General features: G+C 39.6%; 1 protein-coding gene and 1 long non-coding RNA gene across 2 annotated transcripts in view; one reads left to right on the top strand and one right to left on the bottom strand.

Moving 5' to 3' along the window:
• The window catches only part of GLP2R (glucagon like peptide 2 receptor), an 86,045-nt gene extending 79,688 nt beyond the window's left edge, over positions 1 to 6,357 (bottom strand). Inside the window, exon 1 of the mRNA XM_069075998.1 lies at positions 6,103 to 6,357. Coding sequence (XP_068932099.1) covers positions 6,103 to 6,357 — 255 coding nt within the window. The remainder of the gene's footprint in view (positions 1 to 6,102) is intronic.
• Positions 6,358 to 22,841: 16,484 nt separating this feature from the next.
• Positions 22,842 to 23,964, top strand: LOC138152328 (uncharacterized). Its single transcript, XR_011166075.1, has 2 exons — positions 22,842 to 23,261; positions 23,295 to 23,964. It is a non-coding gene; the product is annotated as an uncharacterized lncRNA (long non-coding RNA).
• The last annotated feature ends 1,833 nt before the right edge of the window (positions 23,965 to 25,797 follow it).

The raw sequence follows: 25,797 nt of genomic DNA, 5'->3' as shown, positions 1-25,797 counted from the left end.
CTCTCTCTCTCTCTCTCTCTCTCTCTCTCTCTCTCTCTCTCTCTCTCCCTCTCTCTCTCTCTCTCTCTCTCTCTCTCTCTCTCTCTCTCTCTCTCTCTCTCTCTCTCTTTCCCTATCCACCCTTATGAGCTATGTGAGTCTGTCTCAAGGAGTACCTCCAATCAAGAAATCCCCTTTTCTCTCTAGAAAATCTAACCTCTGAACTCTATGTTATGCTCAGGCATAACCCCCCCTTTACCATCACCAGCCAGGACCATGCCCGCTCTACTGAATGATGAACTGTTTTCTAATAATAACAAGCAACAATGCCCTAAGCTTTACAAAGCACTTTACAAATATTATTTCAGTTTATCTTTGCAACAACCCTGGGAGGTAGGAGCAATTGTTATTCGCATTTTACAAATGAAGAAACGGAGGCAGGAAGTGATTAACCCCACAGTTATGTAACTAGGAAGTGTGGGAACCTGGATTTGAGTTCAAGTCTTCCTGATTCCAGGTACAATCCACTGAATAATGTAAATTGTCTTCTGCAATGAAGACTGGGAAGATAGCCCAAAAGAGAATAAGTTGCTGTCAGCTTATTTTTCATAAATAATAGAGATGCCTCCAAAGATTTATACTCTACATTCTCAAAGTGATTGGGGAAACTCATCAAATAAATCAGGACTCCCTTGATTAACCAGAATATTATAAAATATACAAAGTGATCCAAAAAAGGATCCTTACCATCTCCCTGTTACCCAGGCAAGCACATAGCTAGCACCTTCCCAGGGTAGAAAGTACTCATTACATATTAAACAATGACAATAATAATGATAGTAATTATGAAAACGTAATTGGTGTTTCTATTTTTAAGAACTTCATCACTCTAAATGCTATCTCAGCATAAAATATGACAGAACAATGATACAAGTGTTTAAAGCAGCAAATACTCTGTGAGCACTTAGTTGTAGTTTTCATACAAATCCTAAAGAAAATGTGAAAACTCCCATTAATAAACTGTCTAAGTGGTCCCTAACCAGTAATGAGTCAGGTCCCTTAAATTCAGATAATGGCAGAATTGATAAAGATTTTAGAGTGCATTCAGTTCAATGCTGTCGTTCTACAGATGAGAAGACTAAGAACCAAAGAGGGAAATGATTTGTCTAAGGTCACATAGCATAGTTCTTGAAGACCAGTCTTTGATGGCATTTGCCTTATAATCAATCAACACCCATTCCACTAATAATAATGGCTAGCATTTATATAGTACTTAAAAGCTTGTGAAGTGCTTTATAAAATATTATCTTATTTTATCTTCAAAATAACCCTTTACTATCTACATTTTACAGATGAGGAAACAGAGTTAGGTAGAGGTTGAATGATCTGGCTATCATCATACAGATAGGAAATGTTTGTGCCTGAATTTGTGGTCTTCCAATGTTCTAAGTTGCCAGACTCAAGGTTGCTCCTTCCCTGATGGAGTATTCTGCTCTCCATTCGGAGTTCAAATCCTACTTCTGACACATTGATTTTTAGGGTAACTAGGTGGAACGATGGATTGAGTACCAGGTATGGAATCAGGAAAACTCATCTTTCTGAGTTCAAATCTGGCCTCAAAAATTTATTAACTGTGTGATCTTGGGTAAGTCACTTAACCCTACTTGCCTTTTCTTGTATTCACATAGCTAATCTCTAGTTTTATTTTTATGTTTGACTTAAGTCCTGTATAAACAATAGAATTACTGATTGTTGTGGCTGTTCTTATTATTGTTTGTCCTTCATTCTCAAAAAGGACCATAACAGCTGATGCCATGACTTGCAAGTTAATTGGATTTAAGTGAGGCAAGGCTGGGGTTTGACTACATACTGGAAAAACTGTCACCACAAGGTAGTCATTCTGTTATTAGTGGTTCTTTTTTATGATTTCATGATGTTATAATAAATTACATTAAACAGGTTTTTGGGGGGATGGGGGAGAGGTTAAAAAATAACCTGGATCTAATTTCTTTCCCTTTAGGTTTCAATCCCTATTTCTCCAACCATGTTAGTGAGCATTCTCTAGGGTACAAAATGTTTTTATTTTTCCTAGTATGTTTATTCTGGAAGTCTTCATAGATTCCTATGTTTAATTTTGCTTATAGATCCTTGCCTGTGGAATATAAATAAGTGTGGGGAGTTTAATGGCAGGAAGTCTTTATAAAATTCACTTAATGAGAAATATTAAGGGACAACTTATGCTGTAAGAATAACGATTTTTAAAATTTGTATTCCTAGTGCCTAGCACATAGTAAGCGCTTAATATAAGTTTGTCAATTATTAGTTTTCATTCAAGCAAAATGATGATTGTGATTATTTTCTTTGTTTCCCTATCTCTTCCCCTCACTAACTTGATTGAATTTACTGATCTTGGTATCATATATGCTCAGGCTTTCTAGTGTTATTTTAGCTATAGAACTGTAAGTTGAAATATACCTGTTTCCTTTCCTTCTCACTCACTGGTTTAACCAAGTTAGTCTATTGGGTTGCTGCCCACATGGAATCCCAGAAAAGAGAAAAGCCAGGTCAGGCTTTTCCCTTCTTAGACTCATAGAATGTCAACTGGAATAGGGCTTAGAGATCATCTAGTCAAACCTCATTTCACTAATGAAGCAATTGGGGTCTAGGGAGATGAAATGGCTTGTTGGGTCCAGAATCTAGATCTTCTGAATTCTAGTCAAGTGTTATGACACTTTGAAGAGGAGATCATTTCTTCCTTTAGGAGTCTAGGTCTAATCAGATCAGAGGATACTATTGTGTGACCAGGCTCTTCAAGATAAGAATCTGGGAAGCTCAGGAATTTATGGTTTTAAATTCTGAAAGCTAGGTTGTTCTGCACAATTTCACAACACTAATTTGTAGTTGATTTTTGTTCATCCTTCTACCCTACAATGCTCTCTACAGTTGCCATTATTTATTTATTACATGCTGAGGGAAAAAAGGAACAAAGTTAGTGGCAGGTCGATGGTATAGGGGTATAAACATGAAGTCAGGAAATTCAGTCATTTTTTTGTGTCTGACTTCTTGTCACCCCATTTGGGATTTTCTTGGCAAAGCTACCGAAGTGGTTTGCCATTCCCTTCTTCAGATCATTTTACAGATGAGGAAACTGAGGCAGATAGGGTTAGGTGATTTCCCCAGGGTCAGACATCTTGTAAATGGCTAAGGCCAGATTTGAAGATAAAAAATGAAAGACTCGGGAAGATGAGTCTTTCTGACTCCAAGTCTGGTGCATTGTAACACCTAGTATACCCCAAAGTATGTATAAATGTTATCTATGATTTAATCAGTGTATGGACCTCTCAGTGTAAGAACTCCCTCCACCAACACATAGGTTGAAACTTGTATATGACTTAATAGATAAGATCTGAGGCATGTAGGGGTTGTGGTCCAAGGTCACACACTTTATAAGTGTCAATGGAAAGATTTAAACCTGTGCCCTCCTGACTCTAAGTCCAGTACTCTACTCATTGTGCCATTCTTTCTTTATAAATAAAGGGAAAAAAAGAAGAGAGAAAAAGAAGAAAGGAAAATAGGTCCACAGGTGGCAAAATTTGGATCAGAACACAAGTATTTACTTTGCTTTGTTTGTCATTTGTTAATTCTTTGGTTTTTGCCCCTCTTTTAGTATTTATTTGATTAGGGTTTTTAAATAGTCATTAAATTTTACCTTCTAAAATGATTTTTCAAAAATTAATCTTCATCATCTGATGACCTGCTAAGTAGGGGAAGATACCAGACACCAGGAGTATGGGGGTCTGTTGTTCCCCACTAAGAGAATTATAATCCAACAGACAAAGACTCAATTTAGGCCTGACATGACCAAAACTTATCTCCAAATTGACAAAATAATAATGTTTCTGAGGTTAAGTTCTGAAAAAACTGGGATAGACGGAACTATATGTAGGAATTCTGGCACTTAAAGCAAATTGAGAAGAGATGGTACTAATATGGCCACTCCTGTGCACAATTGATATAGTTTGGAGACAGAGATCTTGGGAGCTAAGCAGAGTAAAGAACTAGGAGGGAGAAGGCCCTGGAAGGACACAGATGATAGCTACAAGGACTTGAGCATAAGGAGCAAGAAATATGTCAACTACTCATCTTGACCCTGTGTCTTAAAGGGTAGGATAGAAGGAGTGACCATCTTTGGCATGGGATGTTTTCATCTAGGTTTCAGTGGCTATCAAGAGATGGAAGAGATATCAAAGAGGATCGTTATGCATAGAGGCAGGTTCCAGAAGTTCTGGTAGAAAAGGATGTATGAAAAGAATGGGCACCTGGGAGATGTAGGGCTGGACTAGATAGGGATGGAAAGGTAGAAAGAAATAATAGGGGTGCAGAGTAAAAGGAGTCTGTCTTTGGGCAGAAGGGGGTTCTGAATGACATGAATTGTGAACCATGGTCCATGTGGAGAGAAGCTAAATCCACTCCAGAATTCAAACTGTAATTGTGGGAAAATGTCTTGAGACCCTGACTCTAAGATGGAACCCCCTCATTTGATTACCACTGGCCAAGAAGAGGGGTAGGGTAGATGACTGGGACACAAACAAATAAACTTTTAGAATTATTGGCAAACATTTAGTAAGGGCTTACTCTGTGGACCACACTGTACCTGGTGCTAGGAAAACTGGGAGAGTTGTTAGACACAGTACCTAACCTCAAAGATTTTATTAATGATTTGAGGGGAAGTGGAAATGCCACCTTTGGTCCTAATTCTAAGATCCTCTACCCATCTTTGGCTGATACAATGCTAATCCTGTTCATCCTTCATGAAAAAAGTCTCTAGACCAGGAGACATAAAGTATGGAATTGACCCTGGTAGACAGATGACTCCAGGAGAGGCACCTACAGGCATGGGAAATGGAGGGAGCATGGAAAGTAGTCTGGAGCCAACACTCCAGAAGTGGGAGAGAGGAAGTCACCTAGGATGTCAAAGCCTCAGGTGCCCTATAATAGTTGCCACTCTGCAGATAATGTCATCTATGCCCAGCCCCAAATCAGTGCCCAAAGGAAGCCCTGGAAAGTAGAAGTTGCTCAACATAAATAAATATGCTAAAGCACCGAATAAAAATTGCAGCATTTTGCAAATGATTCCAACCCTCAGTATATTAGTGAATAACAGAATGTACTTGGAGTCAGCAGGACCCAGGTTCCAATCCCGTCTCTGACACTTTGCTAGCTCTGTGACCATGGTCAAGTAAGCTGTTTAACCTCTCCATGCTTCAGGAAGGTATCTCTGAGACCATAAATTTCAGGTATAGGATAGACAGAATTATAGTTAGGAATTCTTGCACTTAGAGCAAATCGAGAAGAGATGATCATATGATTGCAGAATGTTAGTGATAGAAGGGTCCTTAGAAATCATCTAACCCAACTTCCTTGTGTTAGAGATGAGGATATTGATCCTCACATCACAAATGAGTGCAAAGATAGTGGAAAGGGTTCATGAAGTCAGAGCACCTGCAGTCAAATTCCATCTCTGCTACTCTTAATTGTGGGACCTAAGGCAAGCCATATAACTGCTCCTACCCTCAATCTCCTCATCTTTAAAACTGGGATTTGGTACTAAATGTCTTCTCAGGTCCCCTCCAGCTCTAAGAACTATGATCCCTCTTTCTTCAAGGTTTCTACCTTTCCAGGCTTTTATGCTGGGAATAATGTTTGAGAAAGGAGATACCACTTCAGCAATTTTATTTCAAGAAAAAGAGTTGGAATACTTATAGTAAACACAATTTCAAATGGTTTCTTTCATTTTGGGATTCAAAACAAAACTGTCACTCTTTAATTTTGTGAAGCAATGTGATGGAGTGTAATATTCACTGGCCAGGGAATCAGGCCACATTGGTTCTTCATAGAATGATAGATTTAAAATTCAAAGGGACCTTAGAGATCCATCTAGTCCAACCCCCTGCCTCCACCATCACCATTTTAAAGATGAGGAAACTAAGGCCTGGAAAAGTAAAGCTATTCATTCAAATTCATAAAAAGAGTAGGTGGCAAAGGCAGGATTAGAACCCAGGTTTGCCATAACTTTTATAGATTTTGTTTGTTATTTCTTTAAAAAAATTAAAATTTTCTTACCGGTTTGACTGAAAACTGTATCAGTAGGAAGAAGCATTGAGCAAAGGCTGGGAAATAGAGCTTTTTATGGTAATGGAGCTGCTTGGTTTCCTGGAGAGTGAAGGCATCCATTGGCAAGGCAAAGGAATATGGCAGAAGCCCTTCTACTGTCCCCCCAGACACCACACTGCTCATTCCTGGGAGCCTCGTTCTCTCTGAACTTTCACAAGGCCGAGCACAATTCCCTGAAGAGTCTGCAGCACACTTCATACACATCTCCCTCTGTCTTTACAGCCATGAGTTCTTTGCACAAATCTTCCTCATTTTGACCTCTACTTAGAGCCCCTCACCTGATTCCATCTAAATCTGAACCCTTCTGGAAAGGTCTAGTGTATCTCCAAAGTTTTTTCAACTCCAGCTTTCTTATCCAACCCCTCCCCCTACTTAAAAGGCAAAGAGAATTTTTTCTAGAGCTGTGCTCTCAGCAACTTCCTCCGGCAGGCAGACGAGAAAATGAGAAGTGTTCAAGAGATTCCAAAGCCTTATAGCCCCTGCTGAATTTACACAACAGCAACAACATTAGGGGTCAGCTCTTCTCTGAGTGGGTCTGGAAATGACTGAGTTATATCAGCCTAAAGGTTTTTATGTGGAGATATGTGTGGTTTATTTGCTCCTAGGGTACCAATGGCACCATGGCACATCCCCCCACCTCAGGGAGGGGGCCTCTTTTTTTATAAGACCTGTCTTTTTATGCACCAGAACTAGTCTATACCAGAGTTTGTTTCTATACCTGGGCCTAGAAAAGAGCTATTTGTTGAGCCAACCCAATAGGGACAATTCTAGCTTTTTGCCCTCAGCAAAAAGGTTATCACTAAAAACCCTCCCCTTTATTCTAAACTCTCTAGAAAGGTTATAATTTCTTTCCATCACCCATTTTAATGCTCTGAAATAAAAAAATAACAAGCTTGACTTATGGGATCATGAGATTTAGAGCTGAAGGGACTTTAGAGATTATGTAATTCAATGCCTCATTTTACAGGGGGGTGTGGAGAGGGGGGGAAATGACTTGGCCAAGGTCTTAGGTAGCCAGTATCTAAGAAGGAAACAATGGAGAGAAAGAAGAGGAAGATCAAAGAAGGTATATAACAACTGCTTACGAGGCCAATGATAAACACAGCTTGGAAAGTAGATAGAACTACTTAACTCTTAACTTTGCTAACATTTTCTCTGTAAAGAGGAATATCTTTGGATTGGGAAAGACAGAAAAAAATCATTTAAACCCAAGGGAGGAAATTATAAGACAGTACCTAGATGCCCTTAATGAATTTATGTAATTAAACCTGGATAAACCACATCCCAAGATAGTGAAAAAAAATCTGTTTTATAATTTTCTTTTTTTAATTCAATTTTAATTTTCACAAAGATCTGCCTTCTTCCTCTCTCCTTTCCTCCCTCCCCCACTGAGAATTCAAGAAAGGCAAAACTCATTTACAAACATGTATAGTCAAGCAAAAGAAAAATTCCCACATTAATCATGTCCAAAAAAAAAAGTTTCCTTCTGCACTCTGACTCCATCACCACTGTTAGAAAATAGCAACTTTCATCATGAGTCTTCTAGAATTGTGGTTCTTCATTATGTTGATCAGAGAAACTAAGTCTTTTAGAATTAGTTATCTTTACAATATTGCTGTTACTGTAGAAATTGATCTCCTGGTTTTGCTCACTTTACTTTCATCAGTTCTTCTCAGACTTATCACCATCATCTTTTTGTAGCATAATAATATTCTATCACATTCCTATGCCATAACTGGTTCAGCCATTACCCAATTAATGGGTATCCCCTCAGTTTCTACTTCTTTGTCATCAAAAAAGAGCTGCTACAAATATTTTTGTACATATGGATCCTTTTCCTCTTTCTTTGATCTCTTTGGAATATGGACCTAGTAGTGGTATTTCTGGGTCAAAAAATTTCTGGGTCCAGTTTATTAATTTTGGGGGCATAGTTACAAATTGCTTTCCAGAATGACTGGTCCAGTTCACTGTTCTACAGTACACTGATATAACTATTTTCCTATAGTCCCTTTAGCATTTTTCATTTTTTGTTTTTGTCACCTTTATCAATCTGAGGATGTACCTCAGAATTGTTTTAACTTACATTCCTCTAATTACTAGTGATTTAAAGCATTTTTCATATGGTGATTTGATTTCTTCCTCTGAAAAGTATCTATTCATATCCTTTGACCATTTATCAATTAAGTAATGGCTCTTATTCTTATAGATCTGAATAACTTCTCTGTGTATTTTAAAAATAAGACATTAATCAGAGAAATACTACAAAGATATTTCCCATTTGCTTGCTTCTTTTCTAATTATATTGGTTTTGTTTATACAAAAACTTAAATTTTATGTACACAAAATTGTTCATTTTACCTTTTATAATCTTTGCTCTTACTTGTTCATGAATTCTTCTCCTAGCCATATATCTGACTGGTAATTTCTTCCTTGTTCCTCTAATTTATTTTCATGTCACTTTTATGTCTAAGTCATGTACTCATTTGTATTTTATATAAGTATATGGTATACAGTGTTGATCTGAGTTCTGCCAAATGGCTTTCATATTTTTCTAACAAATTTTGTTGAATAATGTGTTCTTATCACAATAACTGAAATTTCTGAACTTATCAAGCAGTAGGCCATTTCTATACTATTTTAAAAGATATTTGAAAGATTACAGAGAATGAGAAGGTGTCACAAGGCACCTATGTACAGGAAACATCCTGAAGGCACATCAGACAAATGATAACTCAATGTCATCCATCCATCCATCCATGCCTGTACTTCAATTCAGCCAACATTTCCTAAGTGGTTATTATATGCAAGGAACTGTGCTGTGTTCTGGACATATGGAAATGAAGAAAAATAACAGTCTTCCTATTACTCAAAGAGTTGACAATCTAGTGGGACGTGAGCCATCTACATATAACAGTGAAAGACATTGAGTCAGTAGATAAATTATCCCATCCCACTTAAAGTATTGAGAAGGTGCTAAGCCCTGATACCTTAACCTGGTAAGAACAAATTTCAGTCCTTCAAAAAACTTTCAATTAAGTGTGAAAAGCCCTTGAGAGTCATTGGATGAACTAGAGTGACTTTGCATAGGAAGTATGCATGGATTGACTGAATACAAGTCATGCCCTGTGGATCATCTATGTGCTATTGAGTTGATCTGAATTCCAGCATTTTTTAGTTTTATTCCAACAGGAGTCTCTCTTCAGGGAGTCAAGAAATATCCCTTGTTTGTCCAAGTTAGAGACAGATGTAGGGCTTAAGCCCAAGTCCATTCAGGGTCATGATATAGGCAGTTTGTATTACAAGACCACGTCCCAATCAGGGCAATCTCCCTGCTCTTTGTGTGGGAAGAAGGAACTATCTAGCAATGAGATACAGTTTTAAACTAAATTGTGTTGTTGGTTACCAAAATGAAAGTGTTATTTTCTCCATGTTATTTGCTGATAATGCATAAGCCAAATCAGAACTATAGACCAAGTATGACTGATAATCTAAGGAGAAAGAAGAAAAGAGGTGCCACAATCTAATGTCTTCCTCAGACATGGAATATAATTTCTACTTACTTTCTTCTCTTTTCGATCAATCAACTATAAAGGAGTTGCTATTTGCCCAGAATTGTATATCAAGTGCATACCAAGGAAGACTCTGTCTTCCAAAAATTTACAAGCTAGTCGAGGAGACCAGTCTAATATCCATGGAACAATAGAAGACCAATTAAATATAATGAGAGTATTCAGAGGAGCCCCTTTGATCTTCTGGACTGAGGCCATCCATCCATCCATCAATCAACAAGCCTTTATTAAATTATTATTATGTGCACATACACACACTCTGCTAAAATTGTGTAGATATAAAGACAAAGAGAAACAGTTCCTGCCCTTAAGATGCAAACATCTTAATGAGGAAGACAAAAATGTACTTATATAGGCATATACAAGACATAAATCATATTCAAAGTAACCTGGGAGAAGAAGTCGCTGTTATTTTTAAAATAATATCACTAGGAATCCTAGTATTTCGGAATTGTATTTTTAAAACTGTATGACTAATCTTTTCCAATTCTGCTTACTTGAATATAGGTGGTGAGACTGAAAATGAGAAGAGGAAATGCAGAGGAGAGGAGAGATATAAATTTTGAGATACAGGTTGGGAAAGAAGAGGAAGTTCATAGAAAATGACCTTTATTTTCTCAGAAAATTGTTCTAGAATATCGTGCTAACTTGTACTTGTATTTACAGGTTGAGTCCCTAGACAGTGGCTGCTACATGAAACTTTTAGGGTAACCCTGTAAGTTTGTACTCCTAATGCTAAATAGCTTATAAGCCCCTGTGGTATATTTCCAATTAACAATCAGCCAGTAAATGGTTTTTCACAAAGTAGTTTACTAATTTATTAAGAACCGATAAAGTTGGGCCCTGTGCTTTTTTGTGTGCCTCAATTTACCTTTATTTCTCACAGAATATGACCAAGATGCAAGGGTTGACTTTTCTCAAACAAGATTAACTTTTACAGAGACTAAGCTTGAGGCAACTTGAAATGTTGAAATACTCTGGATCATGGTAAAAGTAACTTGTCTTTTCAGTGTTCTGAGGCTAGATGTGTTTTCAGAGGGTGGGGGGAGGGAGGGAGGTTGAGAAGAGTAACTGGAATGTTCTCAGAGTGTCACAATTCAGAAATATCTTCTCTTAGTGTTATATAGTTATGCTGACATTCTCCCCTCCCATTACAAAGAAATAACATCACTACCAAACAAATAAGCACCAAATGGCAATGCATCTAAATTCTTTTCCTAGAGGTGAGAGGCCCCAGTTATTACACATTGTACACATTTCCCAAATGCATCCAAAGAGTTGTGCTGACTTTTTCCCCCTCCCTCACACACCTCCATGCATGCACACACAGGTCCTTGGGGATGGATAAGGGAAGGGAGTAAAGGAGGGGAGGGGAGGGAGCCAAAGGGGAGGAGGTGAGGGGCAGGAGGACCTCAAGCTACCCGCCCCCTTTCCTGACTCTAGGGAATAGGGAACTCACTGGGACCTGTGCTTCTGCAAACACACATAGCATGCGTGAGAGGTCAGACGTAAGGTATACATGTAATAGACACGTGATAAAGAAAACTCACAGGTCTGAGTTTTCTCTCCACTACTGGTGCTGTAGGGCCTAAAGATACTTTTGCTCTTCACAGGATTGTCATGTAGCTTCTCTTGGACACGGTCTCTGCAGGTGGGCTGTTCAGCTGAACTCCCAGAGTCTGCTTTTTGACAAATCCATAGATGGTTCTCCTCTTCTGTGAAGGGTCATGGTTTCTGAAGTTATTTTCTCCCTTGAATACCATCTCTCCGTATCTTTATTTGTTTGGGGAGTGTGTCTCTGCTTCTTACTAGATTCATTATTGGCTATTGGTTCAGTAGTTATGATTGACATGATTGAGGAAAAGAGAGAAAAATCATGTTGCCTTAATGACCTCTGGTACAGTCACAGGGGTTTCCCTCTAAAACTTCTTCTAATTGCCTCTAACTCCTCTTGGATGACTTGAAACATACATATATTCCTTCATGCATATGCACATATGCATGTGTACACACATGTATACCACAAGGATTTATAAATCACATAGTATGTGCTAGGAACGATACTAGGTGCTGGACATGTAAACAAATTTAATAGGATGTATGAGGAAATAGGAAAGGACTGGCTCCTCTGGTATGAGAGCTTGCCAAGCCTTTTTCAGGGCTGCTCATGTATTTTGGCGCCTGCCTGTCCCCCAAAGCTCACCTGTGGCTTCAAGAAGCTGTAGAATGCTCAGCAACCACACCCCAGTAGAACCATCTCAGCAGACAGGTTAAACCCTATTGAGGATAATTGACAGTTCTCAAACTTATTAGTGAGTTAGGGGGGTGTCTACCCTAAGCATGTGAAGACTTTCCCCAATGGAATGGGCAGACAAGAACAATTTGTTCCAGCAGCCAAGAAGGCAGCTGAATTAGGAGCTGTAGAGTGCTTAGAGCTTGTTCAGATATCAAAAATACCAAGGTTATCCACTGTATCCTGGGCCATAGCCAGTTGTATTGACTTTTATCTTGCTACCGAACTTCAATGAATCTGGAAGAGAGAGGCTGACAACTTTGTGCAACTCTGCCTCATCCAATTCATGGACAAGTCAAGATATTACCTCTAATGTCATTGGTCCTCTTCAAAAATGAAGGACAAACAACAAAAAACAAACAAATTTAAGGAGCCTAAACTAGATATAAGTATAATAGCAGTATGGTCAGTGAGGGCCCAGCTCTTTGGAGCATATGAGTATGCTTTTCCTGATAAAATTTCCACAAGGAAACTGGGAGGGAGTCTGCTTTTGGAAGCTCATGATGGTATGGAATGAACCCTCCTTTTAAAAGCATTCTCAGGTATTTTAGAATTGTCTTCTATCTGCTTAATGTATGTCAAAGAAGGGCCATTCAATTGGTCTTTGAGTCAATTCTGGGTGTGCATACAAAAGACTCTGAAAGGGATGCTTCCATTTATAGAATATTTCCCTTCCCATGCTCCTGTAGGCTCTCTTCTCCTGATAGACTAGAGCAACTATTTTTCCTTCTTTGTTTACCTTTGACTTGATTGTTAGTCACATGACCCAAAGTCACCACAGGGACAACTCAACCTTTTTCCTTCCCTCTTTCCTTCCTTCCTCTCCCAGGAGAACGAACTGATGAGGGTCATTGGGAGGGAGCTCCAACCCTTAATCACCAGCAGCCATTTATAGACACTAGCAAAATCATTTTGGTAGCTGAGTGGAGAATGAATTGGAGTGGGAGATCATTGAGATAGGGAGACTAATTAGAAGGATATTTCCACATGATCAACAAAGTGGAGGACAAGTCATTTTTCTCTGAACCTCACATGATCCTCTCAAACCTCTCCAAAATAGGAATTATGCACCTCCAAAAAAACCATTTCAGCTGCTTCCACAGTTGAGGGCACCCTAATGAAGTGAAAACCCAATGAATTGACAGCAGAGAAAACTAATCCCTAATTCCTAATGCTTTCACTTGGCATGAGCCCAGTCATTTTTTGTCTCTGATGTGTGTATTACTTCCTGCTCTTAGGTGAAGAAATATTGGAGATGGCTATAACCTTGTGAACTTCAAAAAGTTGAAAGAATGAGTTGCCAACAGGAACCGAATCCACACTGGAGACTGCTGACAGCTAAGCCTTGTAAAGCTGCAGTGTCTGCTTGACCCATTGGGAAGTCAGCTGAGATACAACGGCCTGTAGCAAGGAATTGACTCATCTAGTATCTATACCACATGTGCAAATAAACTTGGGAGGCAAATAATTTTTTAGCAACTGCTCTAAGTTTAAGCCCATTCTCTCCAGGCACTGAAGAAGCATAAAGGAAAAAATGTCCTAGTTTGGGGAAATGTTTTTTATTTTGGGTCCTGCTATAGCATTTTCAATGTCTTATGTTAATTCAGGGGTTAGCAAACTGTGACCCATGGGACAAATCTGGTCTATTGTCTGCTTTTGTACAACCCACAAGCTATGAATGATTTTTGCAGTTTTAAGTAATAATGTCTAAGTAATTTTAAAATGTAAAAAACATTCATAACTTGCAAGTCATGCAAAAATAAATGGCAGGTTGAATTTCTTCCTTGGGCTGTAGTATGTTGACTATTGTATTAATTGGTTAAATGATATTAGGTCATGAATCATTGGATTGATCAGTTATATAGGAGAGAATCTAACTAGCATTGGTTAAATAATTTTAAAGAGATAATTGGTAATTGATTTTTGAGAACATTGCAATGGGGACATGAACCAATAGCATCAAAAAATCTCTTCTACCTTCTCAGGCATACCTCTTAGAACCCTGAGAGGAAATTATAGTTAATTGCCCTTTGGGTACCTAACTTATTAGTACATATGCAGGTTAAGAGACAACATCCAGAATCTTGTTACATGAAGAAGCAACAAAAAAAGATTTCATAATGATTCCTCCACTCAAATTATAATGTAATTTCAAATACAATTGGTCCTGAAAGGCAAAAGTTTTCAAAACAGCATTACTTTCTTTAGTATTAACATTTGCATTTGGAAACCAATGTAGAGCAAAGATTTTTAAATCCGGTTTCATGTTCTCTTTTAGTATAACCTAAGAATATGTCTATAATTTTTTTAAATTTAATACACACTATCCACTTCAAAAATAAATTTTATATATTTGTTTAACTTACATCAAATTCCCTGCCTAACCCCTTAAATTTTACTTTTCATACTGAGTATTCGACATGAATGAAACACTCATGACTCAATCTATGCTGTGTTTGGCAAAGTCAATCATCTCTCCTCTCTTAAAGTTCTCCCTACTTTCAACTTCCATGAGTCTGTTCTTTTCTATGGTTCTTTATCTATCTTCTCTGCTGCTTCCTCTGTCCCCTTCCTGCCTCCACCATCCATTTTCCTGCTCACACACAACCAGCCACATTCCTTAGAGTTACAAGCTGGAATACTTCCAGAAAGTAAACAATTCTTCAAGTGAAGAAGAATGAAAACTTGGTGTCTCCAGCCAGGACTCTTAGACTCTTAGACTCCTATGCTCCTAGTTTACATTTGTAAATCTTTTTTTTCCAAGAAAAAGCAAAGACTAGACAAGGTTGTCTTCCTCTCCTGGAAAGTGGACACCATCTGGAGCCCTATGTCTCTCCTCACAACTGTGTGCTTTGCTGCAATTTTTCCTCTAACAATGGCTAGGGCTACATCTCTTTACCTTCTACTTCAGGTTAAAGATGCCAGCCTCGAAGGACCTGTTTCTAGAAGACTTAGCAGTGGAAACATGCCTCTTCTTGCTACATGAATTTCATTCAGAATGAGACCAGAAATTTAAGAAATGAACTAAATTGAGACATTACTATCTCTAATATTTCCCCATTTGTAAATGCTCCATAGTCTCTATATCCTTTTTTGTTGTTTTCCAAGGCTTATATGTATATTCCTAGGAGCTGAGGTGTTACATATTTGTAGCACTTTTCTTTGTGTCATTAGTAAGAGATCCCATATGGGCTTAAAGTTAAGCACAAGTGAATTGGTCTCAAGTTCCCTTCTGACTTTCCCTCCCTTGTGTGCTCCACTATTTTATAGCAAACACTAAGAATGAATCTTTATATTGAATATATGCAATCTTTATATTGAAACAACACCTAAAACAAAAATATAGACCAATTTTTTTTTAAAGATACAAACCTCCAAGTGTAGTGATTTCAGTCAAGCCAGGAAACAATGAGGCAAGGAAGATAGAAAGGAAGTGGGAAATGGATAGCTTCATCATGAGTGTTGCAAGCAGATGCAACCAGACAAACAGCAAATCTAACAAATGAATGAATAAATAAAACAATCATTTATTAAGTTCTTACTATGTGAAAACACTGTGCTAAGCAGTAGGGCTACAAATAGAAAAGTAATGGAGCTCCTTGTTCTCAAAGTGTGTCATATTCTTTTTTTCACCTTTTTTTTTTTTGCTTTTTGGAGGGCAATTGGGGTTAAGTGACTTGCCCAAGGTCACATGGCTAGTTTTTGTGTTAAGTGTCTGATATTGGATTTGAACTCAGGTCCTCCTGACTCCAGGGCCAGTGCTCTGCTCACTGCACCACCTAGCCACCCCTGGTGTTTCATATTCTAACAAGGAAAAAACGTGAGGTTTTAGCTGCCAGTCATATGGAAAGGTCCAAAGTCCTTAAGGCACAGCAGCAAAGTAGATGATAGTGACATGGGGGTCAAGGAGTTCAGGGAGTCCAGGAACCCCAATAACCAGAGTCCCTGGAAAGCAGTCTGGAATGAATTCATAGACTCAAGCATTCTCTAAGTCAAGGTGGCAAAGATTTATTGTTTCGGTATAACAGTGGGCAAGAGTTCTTAGAGAACCTGTGACCTTAAAGGGTGTATACTATAGTTTATATAAGATAGACTATAGTATAACAAGTGCCATATATGCTAAGTAGGTAAGTCAGGGTGAGTTTAGGGAGTGGTTAAGGAGTGGTCAGTTCTTAAAGGAACACACATTTTAAATATCCACTATGCAGGTATATTGCCCAGAATTCACCGGGAAATATGGCAGGGGGGAGGAGGGGGCCTGCATGGAGGTGTGGTTTTAGGCTTGAAACATCACTAAGTCAGCTAGCAGTCAGGGCTGACCAAGCTGCCACCCATCAATGTCATGCTTGGCAAGATGAATGTTGGGAGTTTAGTATATCCCAAGCGTAAGGTATGCATAAAGAGGGATTCAGGATATATATATAATGAGCTAGGGAGTTTTCATATGATTGAGTGTAGGATACATACAATACATATGACCCAGTACACAGCTGCTTCAGCCAGTACACAGCTGGGTCAAACTACTAAATTCTATAGGTACAGCTGGCTACTGTATCAGGAAGATACATACTACTCTTGAGCTAGAGAGAAAGTGCCTGAGACAGAGTTTTGAGGCTAGGGAGATTTGAGGCTAAGGAGAAATGTGATTATACAAACTGGGGTTCAAGCACCAGCACCCAATCAGTAGTACCTCTTCCTTAACGTCATTTTCACTACAAGGCTGCAACTGCTCACGATTATATTCAGTTTGTGGTCATAGTGCACACCACTTCCTGCCCAGGGCCTCTCTTCTCAGCACAGGAACCAAAACTTCCTGGGCTTTCCCTCTCCCACACAACTCCCACCTTGACTGATTCTTTAGTTCTCCGTTCCTGTTGGAAAAAAAAAAAAACTACCCTTCCCATCAGTGCCTTGCTGATATGAGGGTTCATACATCATCTTTCTCTTCACTGGAACTGTCTTTGTGGGTACTGAAGTGGATTAACACATAATTGTCATGGTCAGGCTCAAGGTGGAGGCCTTTGCAACTGTCATCAGAGTACTGGTAAGGACCTAGTAGAAAGATGATGTTGTGGTTTCATGATGCTTTGTGGTGGAACCATCTCAAAGAATTCAGAGTCAGATCACCTCTAATCCAAGTATAGGCACTTATTGAGATTGATGCCTCTCATGAGGCAGTCTCAATTCCAAGAAGAACCAGCAACTTCAGAGAAATCAAGATGGATTTTTATAGGGTAAAGATGCAGCTACAGAACAAAAATCACGAATATTAAAAATGCAGGAGAGGTTATTAAGGGATTAGGTAATAGGGGAGGTGTCTTCGCCACAGTGGAACTGAGCATGCAATTACCCACAATGCATATAGAAAACCCTTTTGGGGGGGGTATGTGTGTATGATAATGATATTATAATAAGCCTCTCTATGTCATAAGTTCACCTAAAGGGCAGCTTTTGCTATTACTGCATAAGTGCCCACTTAGGGAAAGTCCCTTCTATTGTTTTGGGGTCTACATCCTGCTTAGGCACCCTGGGGATGCTGCTTTCTAATTGGATGAGTACTGTGGTCCTTTCTGGAACTACATGGATATGGTTGTGGTTGAATGCATGGACATACCTGCCATTTCTGTGGGAAATATGAGGAATGGGTCTAGGGGCAGTGCCTAAGGAGAAGCTGTGACTGGGATCTCATCACAAGGACATGCTTGCTATTCTGTGAGAAATATGAGTTCATTGTTCTAGTGAGCAGTGAGGCATATATGCAGTTAGGATATTGAATCGGGGGAGGGGTGTGAGTGACTAGGTAGGGGCAGTGGGCCTGCTGTTCAGTGGGGCCTATAAGGAAATTAGAATATTGGGACTAGAGTCAGCTTTATTAGGATTCCATCAGTGATAACCAACATCATCAAGACCAGAAAAGGCAAATCAGAAACCTGCTCATAGTTTTTGAACTTGTAAGGGAAGGGTAAGAACTCTCACTGTGTTTACACAATACCACCAGAGCCAGGGGTCAAATCAAGGTATATCAGGTTGTGTTACTATCTAAACCAGTCAATTCAAAGAACCTATTCATCAGACTAGCTGTATCACTATTGACTGCTCAGGTTAGTCAATGGGGATCATTCATTAGGAAACTCAGGGTTGCTACAGATTGAGAAATGGACATAAAAGAAAGTATCAGATGCAAATGAAATCCAAATGCTTAGATGGAATGGTTGCATTGGTGACAGGAGGATCTGGAGAATGATGATGATGGTGATAGCTAGCATTTATACAATACTTTCGTGTTTGAAAAGCACTTTACATATGTAAACTCATTTGACTCTCACAACAACCCTATGAAGTAGGTTTGATTATTCTCCCATTTTATAGATGAGGAAACTGAGCCTGAGAAGTTAAGCAACTCTCCCAGGGTCACACTGAAGTGTCTAAGACTGTATTTAAACTCAGATCTTCCAGATTCCAAGTCCAGTACTCTATCCACAATATCACCCACTCTCTGAAGCTAGGAGCTCTGAATATGTGCAGAACTGCCCTCAATAGCATGCTATTTCATATCATCAAAACCAACCCACAGTTGCTCTATTTCACAGTTGCACAGATAGGATGTCCCCATTCTCCATATTTTTTTATTATCTAGGACTCCAAAAAGGAAAGGAAGAGAACATCAATAAATACGTAATGAGTTTTATGGTTTTTTTCTCATCTTTATAAAATCTATGAGAAAGGGGGGGTTTATGGGATATTCAGGAGGGCTAGCACCTCTGGTGTGAGAGTTTGCTGAGCACTTTTCAGGGATGCTAATCCACCTTTGGTGTCCGCATGACTCACCCAACTTTCACTTGTGGCTCCGAGAAGCTGGATCATGTGCAGTGGCCATACTGGTAAAACTTTCTTGGCAGACAGGCTAATCCAGGTTGAAGATAACTGACAGGTCTCAAACCTATCAGTGAGTTAGGGGGAAGTCTTCCCCAAGCATGTGAAGATTCTCTCCAGTGGAATGGGCATATGAGAACAATTTGTTCCAACAGCCGTGAAGGAGGCTGGATGAGCTGAATCTATGGAGAACTTGGAGCTCAGTCAGATATCAAAGAAGCCAAGGCCATCTACCAGTTATATTGATTGTTGTCCTGCCACTGGACTTTGATGACTCTGGCAGAGAGAGTGAGGCTGACGACTTCATGCAACCCTGCCTCACTTTAATCAAGATTGGATTTTTTTTGCCTCAGAATATGCTCAATCTAAGCATTTTTCTTTAAAATCAAAGTATAAATTCAGCAATGCCTTCCTAGTCATTCCAGATTTGCTTATAGAATCATAAGGTATAAATTTTCCAAGGGACTTTATTTGTTTTGATGGGAGCTGGGTTAAGTTTGAGTGATAGCATTGGTCTTTCTATCCATTGATCCCATCACCACTGGACCCTTGAAGACTTGCAAGGTACAAATTATGGAAATTTTAATATCAATTTATCATCTCAGCTCACTTTCCCCAAAGGTAGGATTTTCTGAAGCTAATTTGAAGTCTAGATATTGAGCTGATCAATGTGCTAACAAGGCAAGGAACAACATTGTTGAAGTAAATGTTTAATCAGAACAGAAAAAATAAATAATGCAATGAGAATAACAACACATCTTCCTGAATGAATACAGTGTCTTTGACTGAGTAATTTTGGAAATGGGCCAAAAGACTCACTGAAGCCAGAGTGAGGAACTGGAAATCAGTATGAAAAGTTAAAACATTTCTGCCAACATCTACTATCTACCACTGTTGTCCACCCAAACACTCTGCATCTTGTAAGCAATTCTTGGCTGGATTTTCCTCAGGCATTACTAAGCACTCCCAGTTGTCACTCTTCCCATACTATCATTCCAGCTCATCTCTTCCTTTGCAAGGTCATGAACTCCAGAAAACTGAGGCCATTCAATGAGAGTTCCTGCTTCTTCTCTACTCCTTATTTCATATCATTCCTTTCCCTTCTGTCACTATCTCTTCCTTCACCTCAGTCTCACATGACAAGGTGGCTGTAATTACTCCTAACTGATGTTTACCTCTCTTCAAGTGATCAAGTTCAAGTGACCTGTTCCATCCCATCTTCTCCAACAGATTGCCCCCCTTTGTCACCCACACTCTGTAACTTATTTTCAATCTCTCCCTGTCTAAGACAAACATGCCTATGTCTCTCCCATCCTTAATAAAAAACCCAAATTGCTCCTTCCATCCTTGATAGCTCTTGTCCTTCACAGGCAGATGACCTAAGATTTTTAAATCTACCTATTGTACCCCTAACCTCTCTCCTGACCTCTAATCTTGCATCTTCAACTGCCTTTCAGACACCATGAACTGGATGCAGAAAAAGCATTTTAAACTCAACATATCCAAAAAGGAATTTATTATCTTTCCCTTAAATCCTTCCTCCTCCCAACTTCCCTATTACTGCAGAAGGCAAAACCATCCTCCCAACACTCTTGTCTCCTTACTATCTCTCATCCCTCCCCCCAATCCAATCTATTGCCAAAGCATATTGATTTAATCTTTGCAACATCTCTCGAATATACCCACATCTCTCCTCTAACATTGCCACCACTTCTGGTACAGGCCTGGATCACCTCATGCAATATTGCAGTAACTTGCTGGTGAATCTGACTGCCTTAAGTCTGCTCCCACTCAAATACATCCTCTATTCAGTCACCAAAGTGGTCTTTTAAAACCCATTCAGTAACCTCCAGTGGTTCCCTATTGCCTTCAGGATCAAATTTAAAAAATCTGTTTGGTGCTCAAAGCTCTTCATAACATGGCCTCCTCCTGCTTTTCCAGTCGTCTTCTTCTTCTTCTCCTTCTTCTTCCTCTTCTTCTTCTTTGCTTTTTTGGAGAGGCAATTGGGGTTAAATGACTTGCCCAAGGTGACTTGCCCAAGGTTCTACATGGCTAGTAAATGTCTGAGGCCAGATTTGAACTCAGGTCCTTCTGCCCCCAGGGCTGGTGCTCTATTCCCTGCGCCACCTGGGCACCCCTTTTCCAGTCTTCTTAGTTCTTACTTCCTATCACATACTCTTCAATCTCATGATCTGAGTCTTCTTGCTATTCCCCAAACAAGACATTCCATCTCTTGGCTCCAGGCAATTCTCTTCTATCCTCCATGCCTGAAATGTTCTCTCTCCTCATCTATACCTACTGGCTTCCTTTAAGTCCCAACTAAAATCCCACATTCCACAGGAAGCCTTTCTCAACCTCTCAATTCTAGTGCCTCCCCTCCTTATTTACTTGCTATTAGTCCCTCATGTAGGTTATTTATATATAGTTATTTGCTTCTTGTCTCCCACAGTAGATTATGAGTTCTTTGAAGAAAGGGACCATCTTTTACCTCTTTTTTGTATCCTCATCACTTAGTGCAGTACCTGGAACATAGTAATTACATAATAAATGTTTATTGACTGACATTAAAAAAAGGAAGAGCACTGGACCAAGAAATGATCAAGGAATCTAAGGAGAAACTACTATAAGTGCATTTTGCTAATGCAGATTCTTATATAAAAATGTAGTTATAGAAGCACAACATAGGGAAACCTTCTAGTGCAGACCAAGGGTGATCCAGAAAAGGCTTTATCCTGAAGCTATGTGATGAGTCTGAGGAGAACTGCAGAGGGCACTCATGTCACTCTGACCATGAGCCAAGCTTAGAAGCTTGCAGGCCTCAGAACCAAGAATTCAATGATTAGAGCACACCCTGGAAAAGAACCTCCCCAGTAGAAGTGCATACACCAACTCTGATGCAGGCTGCTTTGCATACCCCAATTATGATGCAGCATACACTGACCCTAGTGCCTTGAGCAGTGAATATTATTAACCCTGGTGTAAACTATCCTGTGTAAACTGCCCTAGAGCAGTTTACAAACTAGCCAGCCATTCACTCCTGAGGTATTTGTATTAACATAGTGCTCATTAATCAGATGACAGACAGTGCAAACCTATGCCCCCTCTGCTATTCCTTCTAGAAGTTGATGGAGCAATAGAGACCAGTCAAGATGGTGGAATATCAAGAAGTGCAGCTGAGCTCTCCCCTACTACTCTTCCAAAAGATCTAGAAAAGGCACCAGACTGGGTCCCATCTGGAAAATCCAAAACAAAATTCCAGTGAGTCATTTTTCTAGTCTAAGGAGACAGAAAAAAAAGGTCTTCAGAAACTCAGGGTCTAACCAGGAACAGCTGGTATAGTGGGTACAGGGCTGGGTTAGGATGACTCATCCTTCTGAGTTGAGATCTGGCCTTGGACATTTCCTAGCTGTGTGACCTTGGCCAAGCAAATCACTTAACTCTGTTTGCCTCATTTTCTTCATCTTTAAAATGATCTGGAGAAGGAAATGGCAAATCACTCTAGTGTCTCTGCCAAGAAAACCCAAATGGGGTCATGAAGAGTCAGACATAACTGAAAAACAACTCAAAAACAACAAAAAAGCCAAGATCAGCCCAGAGGGACTGAACCAGCATAAGATAGGTCCCAGGCCCAGACAGAGGGAGCAAGAACAGGTAAAGACTGGGAACTTTGTCATTAGAAGTCCCATTTTAAGCATCTAGAAAGGCTTGTAGGCACATGGGTTATTGTCTTCAAAAGACCTGGGTGGGTCTACCTTAGGCCTTGGCATACTTCCCTCTAGACAGGGGATGCTCTGTTTGGGAACATTTGCAGGTAAAGCTTCTCTCTTGGGACACCAAGAGCTGGAGCAGGGACTTGAGGGACTTTTTGACTTAAGGGCAGGAAGAAAGGATGGGCCAGTGTGATAGTAATGGAATGTGGAGATTCCCCTGTATTGGGCTTGGTTTTCAAATTGATTGTATTAAAACCCAGAGCTTGTTAATCCCACCTGTGGGATGGACTTTTTGATGTGAAAAGAAAGTCCTGAACTGGGAGGAGCTGGTGATGTAGATTTGGAGAGACACTAGAGAGAGGTGGAAGATCTTTTTGGAAGCAGCACCTCGTGGAGAGAGAGAGACTAAGAGAATTGCTGGTGGCTGCTTTGAATTGCCTTGGACTTTTGAGACCTGCCCCCTGAGCTGCCAAGGACTGAGGAGACATGGCTGTTTTGCTGGTACTTTGTCTGTCTGTTTTGATGTTATTTTGCCAGATTTGTCCACTGGTGAAAGACTGTCCTGTTGAAGAAGTCCTGGAACCTGGCATTTGGTTAAGAAGGCCTGAGACTGTCCTGCAGACAGAGAGTGAATACTGTCCACTGGTGAGGGACAGTACTGTTGTTGCAGGGGTCTGGAGACTGTCCGGCAGACAGAATGAATACTGTCCACTGGTGAAGGACAGTGCTGTTGTTGCAGGGGTCTGGGAGCCTTTCTGTTGGTTCAGAAGCCCTGAAGAAGGATTTTCTTGTTGTATGTTTACAGAAATCCTGGGAGAGGGCTTTGCTAATGTGTTCAGGGGTTCTAGGACTGTTCTACAGACAGAGGATAAATTCATGAAGGGACTGGCAATGTATCTTATGGCCTTGCTAAGCCTTGTCTCCCCAGGAACTAAGATTGCTGAGAACTTGCCTCGTGTCAAGATGAAGAAAAGACCTCCATTTGGGTATTAAGTGCTGTGTTTAAACTTGATGTAACTCTGGGGTAGATTCAATTGTGATCCAGGGGTGGGGAACTTTTGACCTTTTTGTGTTCTATGGTTGAGCAAATGAATGTATTTTACTTATGTTTGGAAACTAATCTCCATTTGAGAAGAGGGGCTTTGTGGTGGACTTAATTAAGGTATAGCCTAGGGGTGGAGAAGTATTTAGAACAGAGACTTTGTAATTGATTGAATGATTGGAAGGTCCTGGGGTGGGGTAGTACTTGGAGATTATTTAATCATACTTAGTAAATACTGTATTTTGAATGATGTCATGTTTTGATCTTCTCTGTTCTGGGTTTGTTACTGAATAAAATAGAGAGCACCTATGCTGGTATTTTGAACCTGGGAAGTTGCCTTCTTTTGGCATTATATTACAGCCAGTTTCTCCCTAAACCTGGGGATCTGCACCTAGTTTATCTTAGAGCAAGTCTTACCTAGCCTCCATTAGCATTTATCTGGAGGTCAAGCAAACATGTGATTTGTGCCAAGGATTTCTGACAATCCTCTGTGAGCTTTTGGAATCTTCCTGTTGGTTTCTCTATCTGTTCTGTTTTTGTGTTGCTGTGTGAATGAGTGAGTGAGTAATCTAACACCCTGTAAGGTTTAAACTGCAGTTGGACTGCTAGACATTTCTTTGGAATGCTGTTATCTCTTTCCCTCCTCCTCCCTTACCCCGATGCTGAATGCAGGCTGGAGAGAGAGAAAGAGAGGAAAATATTGTCTTGTTTAGGTTATATTATGGTAAATGAGAGTTAAAGAGTGTAGGAGAAGTGTCAGGTCAGAATTAGAAAGAAATAAGGTATGTGTGGTTTTAAAGGGGCTTTAATCAAAGTCCAACAGAAAGATGAGTAGACAGTAGGAAAAGCAAGAAAGTTTAAGCATATAGAAAAGGAAGGAGCATGGGTAGGAAGTTAAGATAGGTAGAAGTTATTTGCTATTGGAAGGTGTGAACAGAAGTTTTAAGACTTTTAAAAGTTTGAAAATATCCTCCTCTTCATTCCACTCTGACCAAGTAGAGTGAGGAGAAGGCGATAAAAAGGGAGGGAATCTTATCCCCTCAGATCAAAGGGTCAGGCAGATGAACATTTAACTATTTCCTGCCTCACCTAAAAAAGAGGAAAGTTTTGTGTATCAGAATACAACTGAAAGGCAACTGAATTCATTCTGGACATTTTTGAAGAGTGTCACTCCTAATTCAATGCTAAAGATAAGTGAGCATTTATTATGGTATTTGGCACTGAGGCAAATTAGGAAAATACATAGATCTGTAAAAGAGATGCCTCAGAGGTGAAGCTTTGAACTCTCCAGTACAGAAGGGGACACCAGGGTCCCACTCATTCAACTGGCATATTCAAAGCTCTCATTTTCCAAGAAGTTTCTGAGGAGTGGACACACAAGTGAAATTTATGGGAGTAAAAGTTAGAACAGCTAAAAGCATTTTAGCAGATTTTGTTAAAACCTCTCCCACCAAATCATATTAAGGAGAGTGCTGAAGAATAGTAAGGAATTTGAGTTACCCTCCCCCACTTGAAAAAAGGGGGGGGGGAGGCATAGCAGCTATATTGAAGGCCCCACTGGCAACAGCCCTGGGAAGCTGGGTACCCTGAATCCCACACCTCTAGGAATGCAGATGACCCCCTCTCCTTTCAAACCCCTGAGTCCACAACCAGGTTCTGCAACTGTGGGGAGAGGAGAAAAGCCTCTGCACTTGGTAAGCCTAATTTTCTATCAATAATTTTTGTATGTGATGATTTGGAAATGCAATTAATGTCATAATGTCATTGTGTTATTATGGTATCTCTAAATTGTAAAATCCTCTTATACTGTAAAAATTGAGTCACCATTGTGAGCCAGAAATGGTGTTAGATAAAGCAGTTTTCAATCTGAATTTTGTTGAAACTGAAAGATGTTATAAAATCTGATAATTTAAAGCTGTTATATTTGGGATACAAACAGGTATAATAATGCTGCTGATATTTACTATGATAGCTGATTGTTCATTTGACTTTTTGGCTAGTCTGGAAATATACAGTGATTTAAAGTTATAGTTTCCATATTACTCATGATGAAATGAATGATTCTCTGTACAAGGTGAATTGTAGAGGCATTTTGTAGAATTCTTATTGAGCAAATGAGAAACTTTGGGAAAAAAGGAAAGAAAAATATAGGGATGT

This window comes from Petaurus breviceps, unplaced genomic scaffold (assembly GCF_028583685.1).
Source record: "Petaurus breviceps papuanus isolate PSGF00001 unplaced genomic scaffold, PetGlider_PUasm1.0 90925, whole genome shotgun sequence".
Classification (NCBI taxonomy): domain Eukaryota; kingdom Metazoa; phylum Chordata; class Mammalia; order Diprotodontia; family Petauridae; genus Petaurus; species Petaurus breviceps.
The sequence above is the reverse complement of the archived record's forward strand: the minus strand, read 5'-3'. Positions and strand labels throughout refer to the sequence as shown.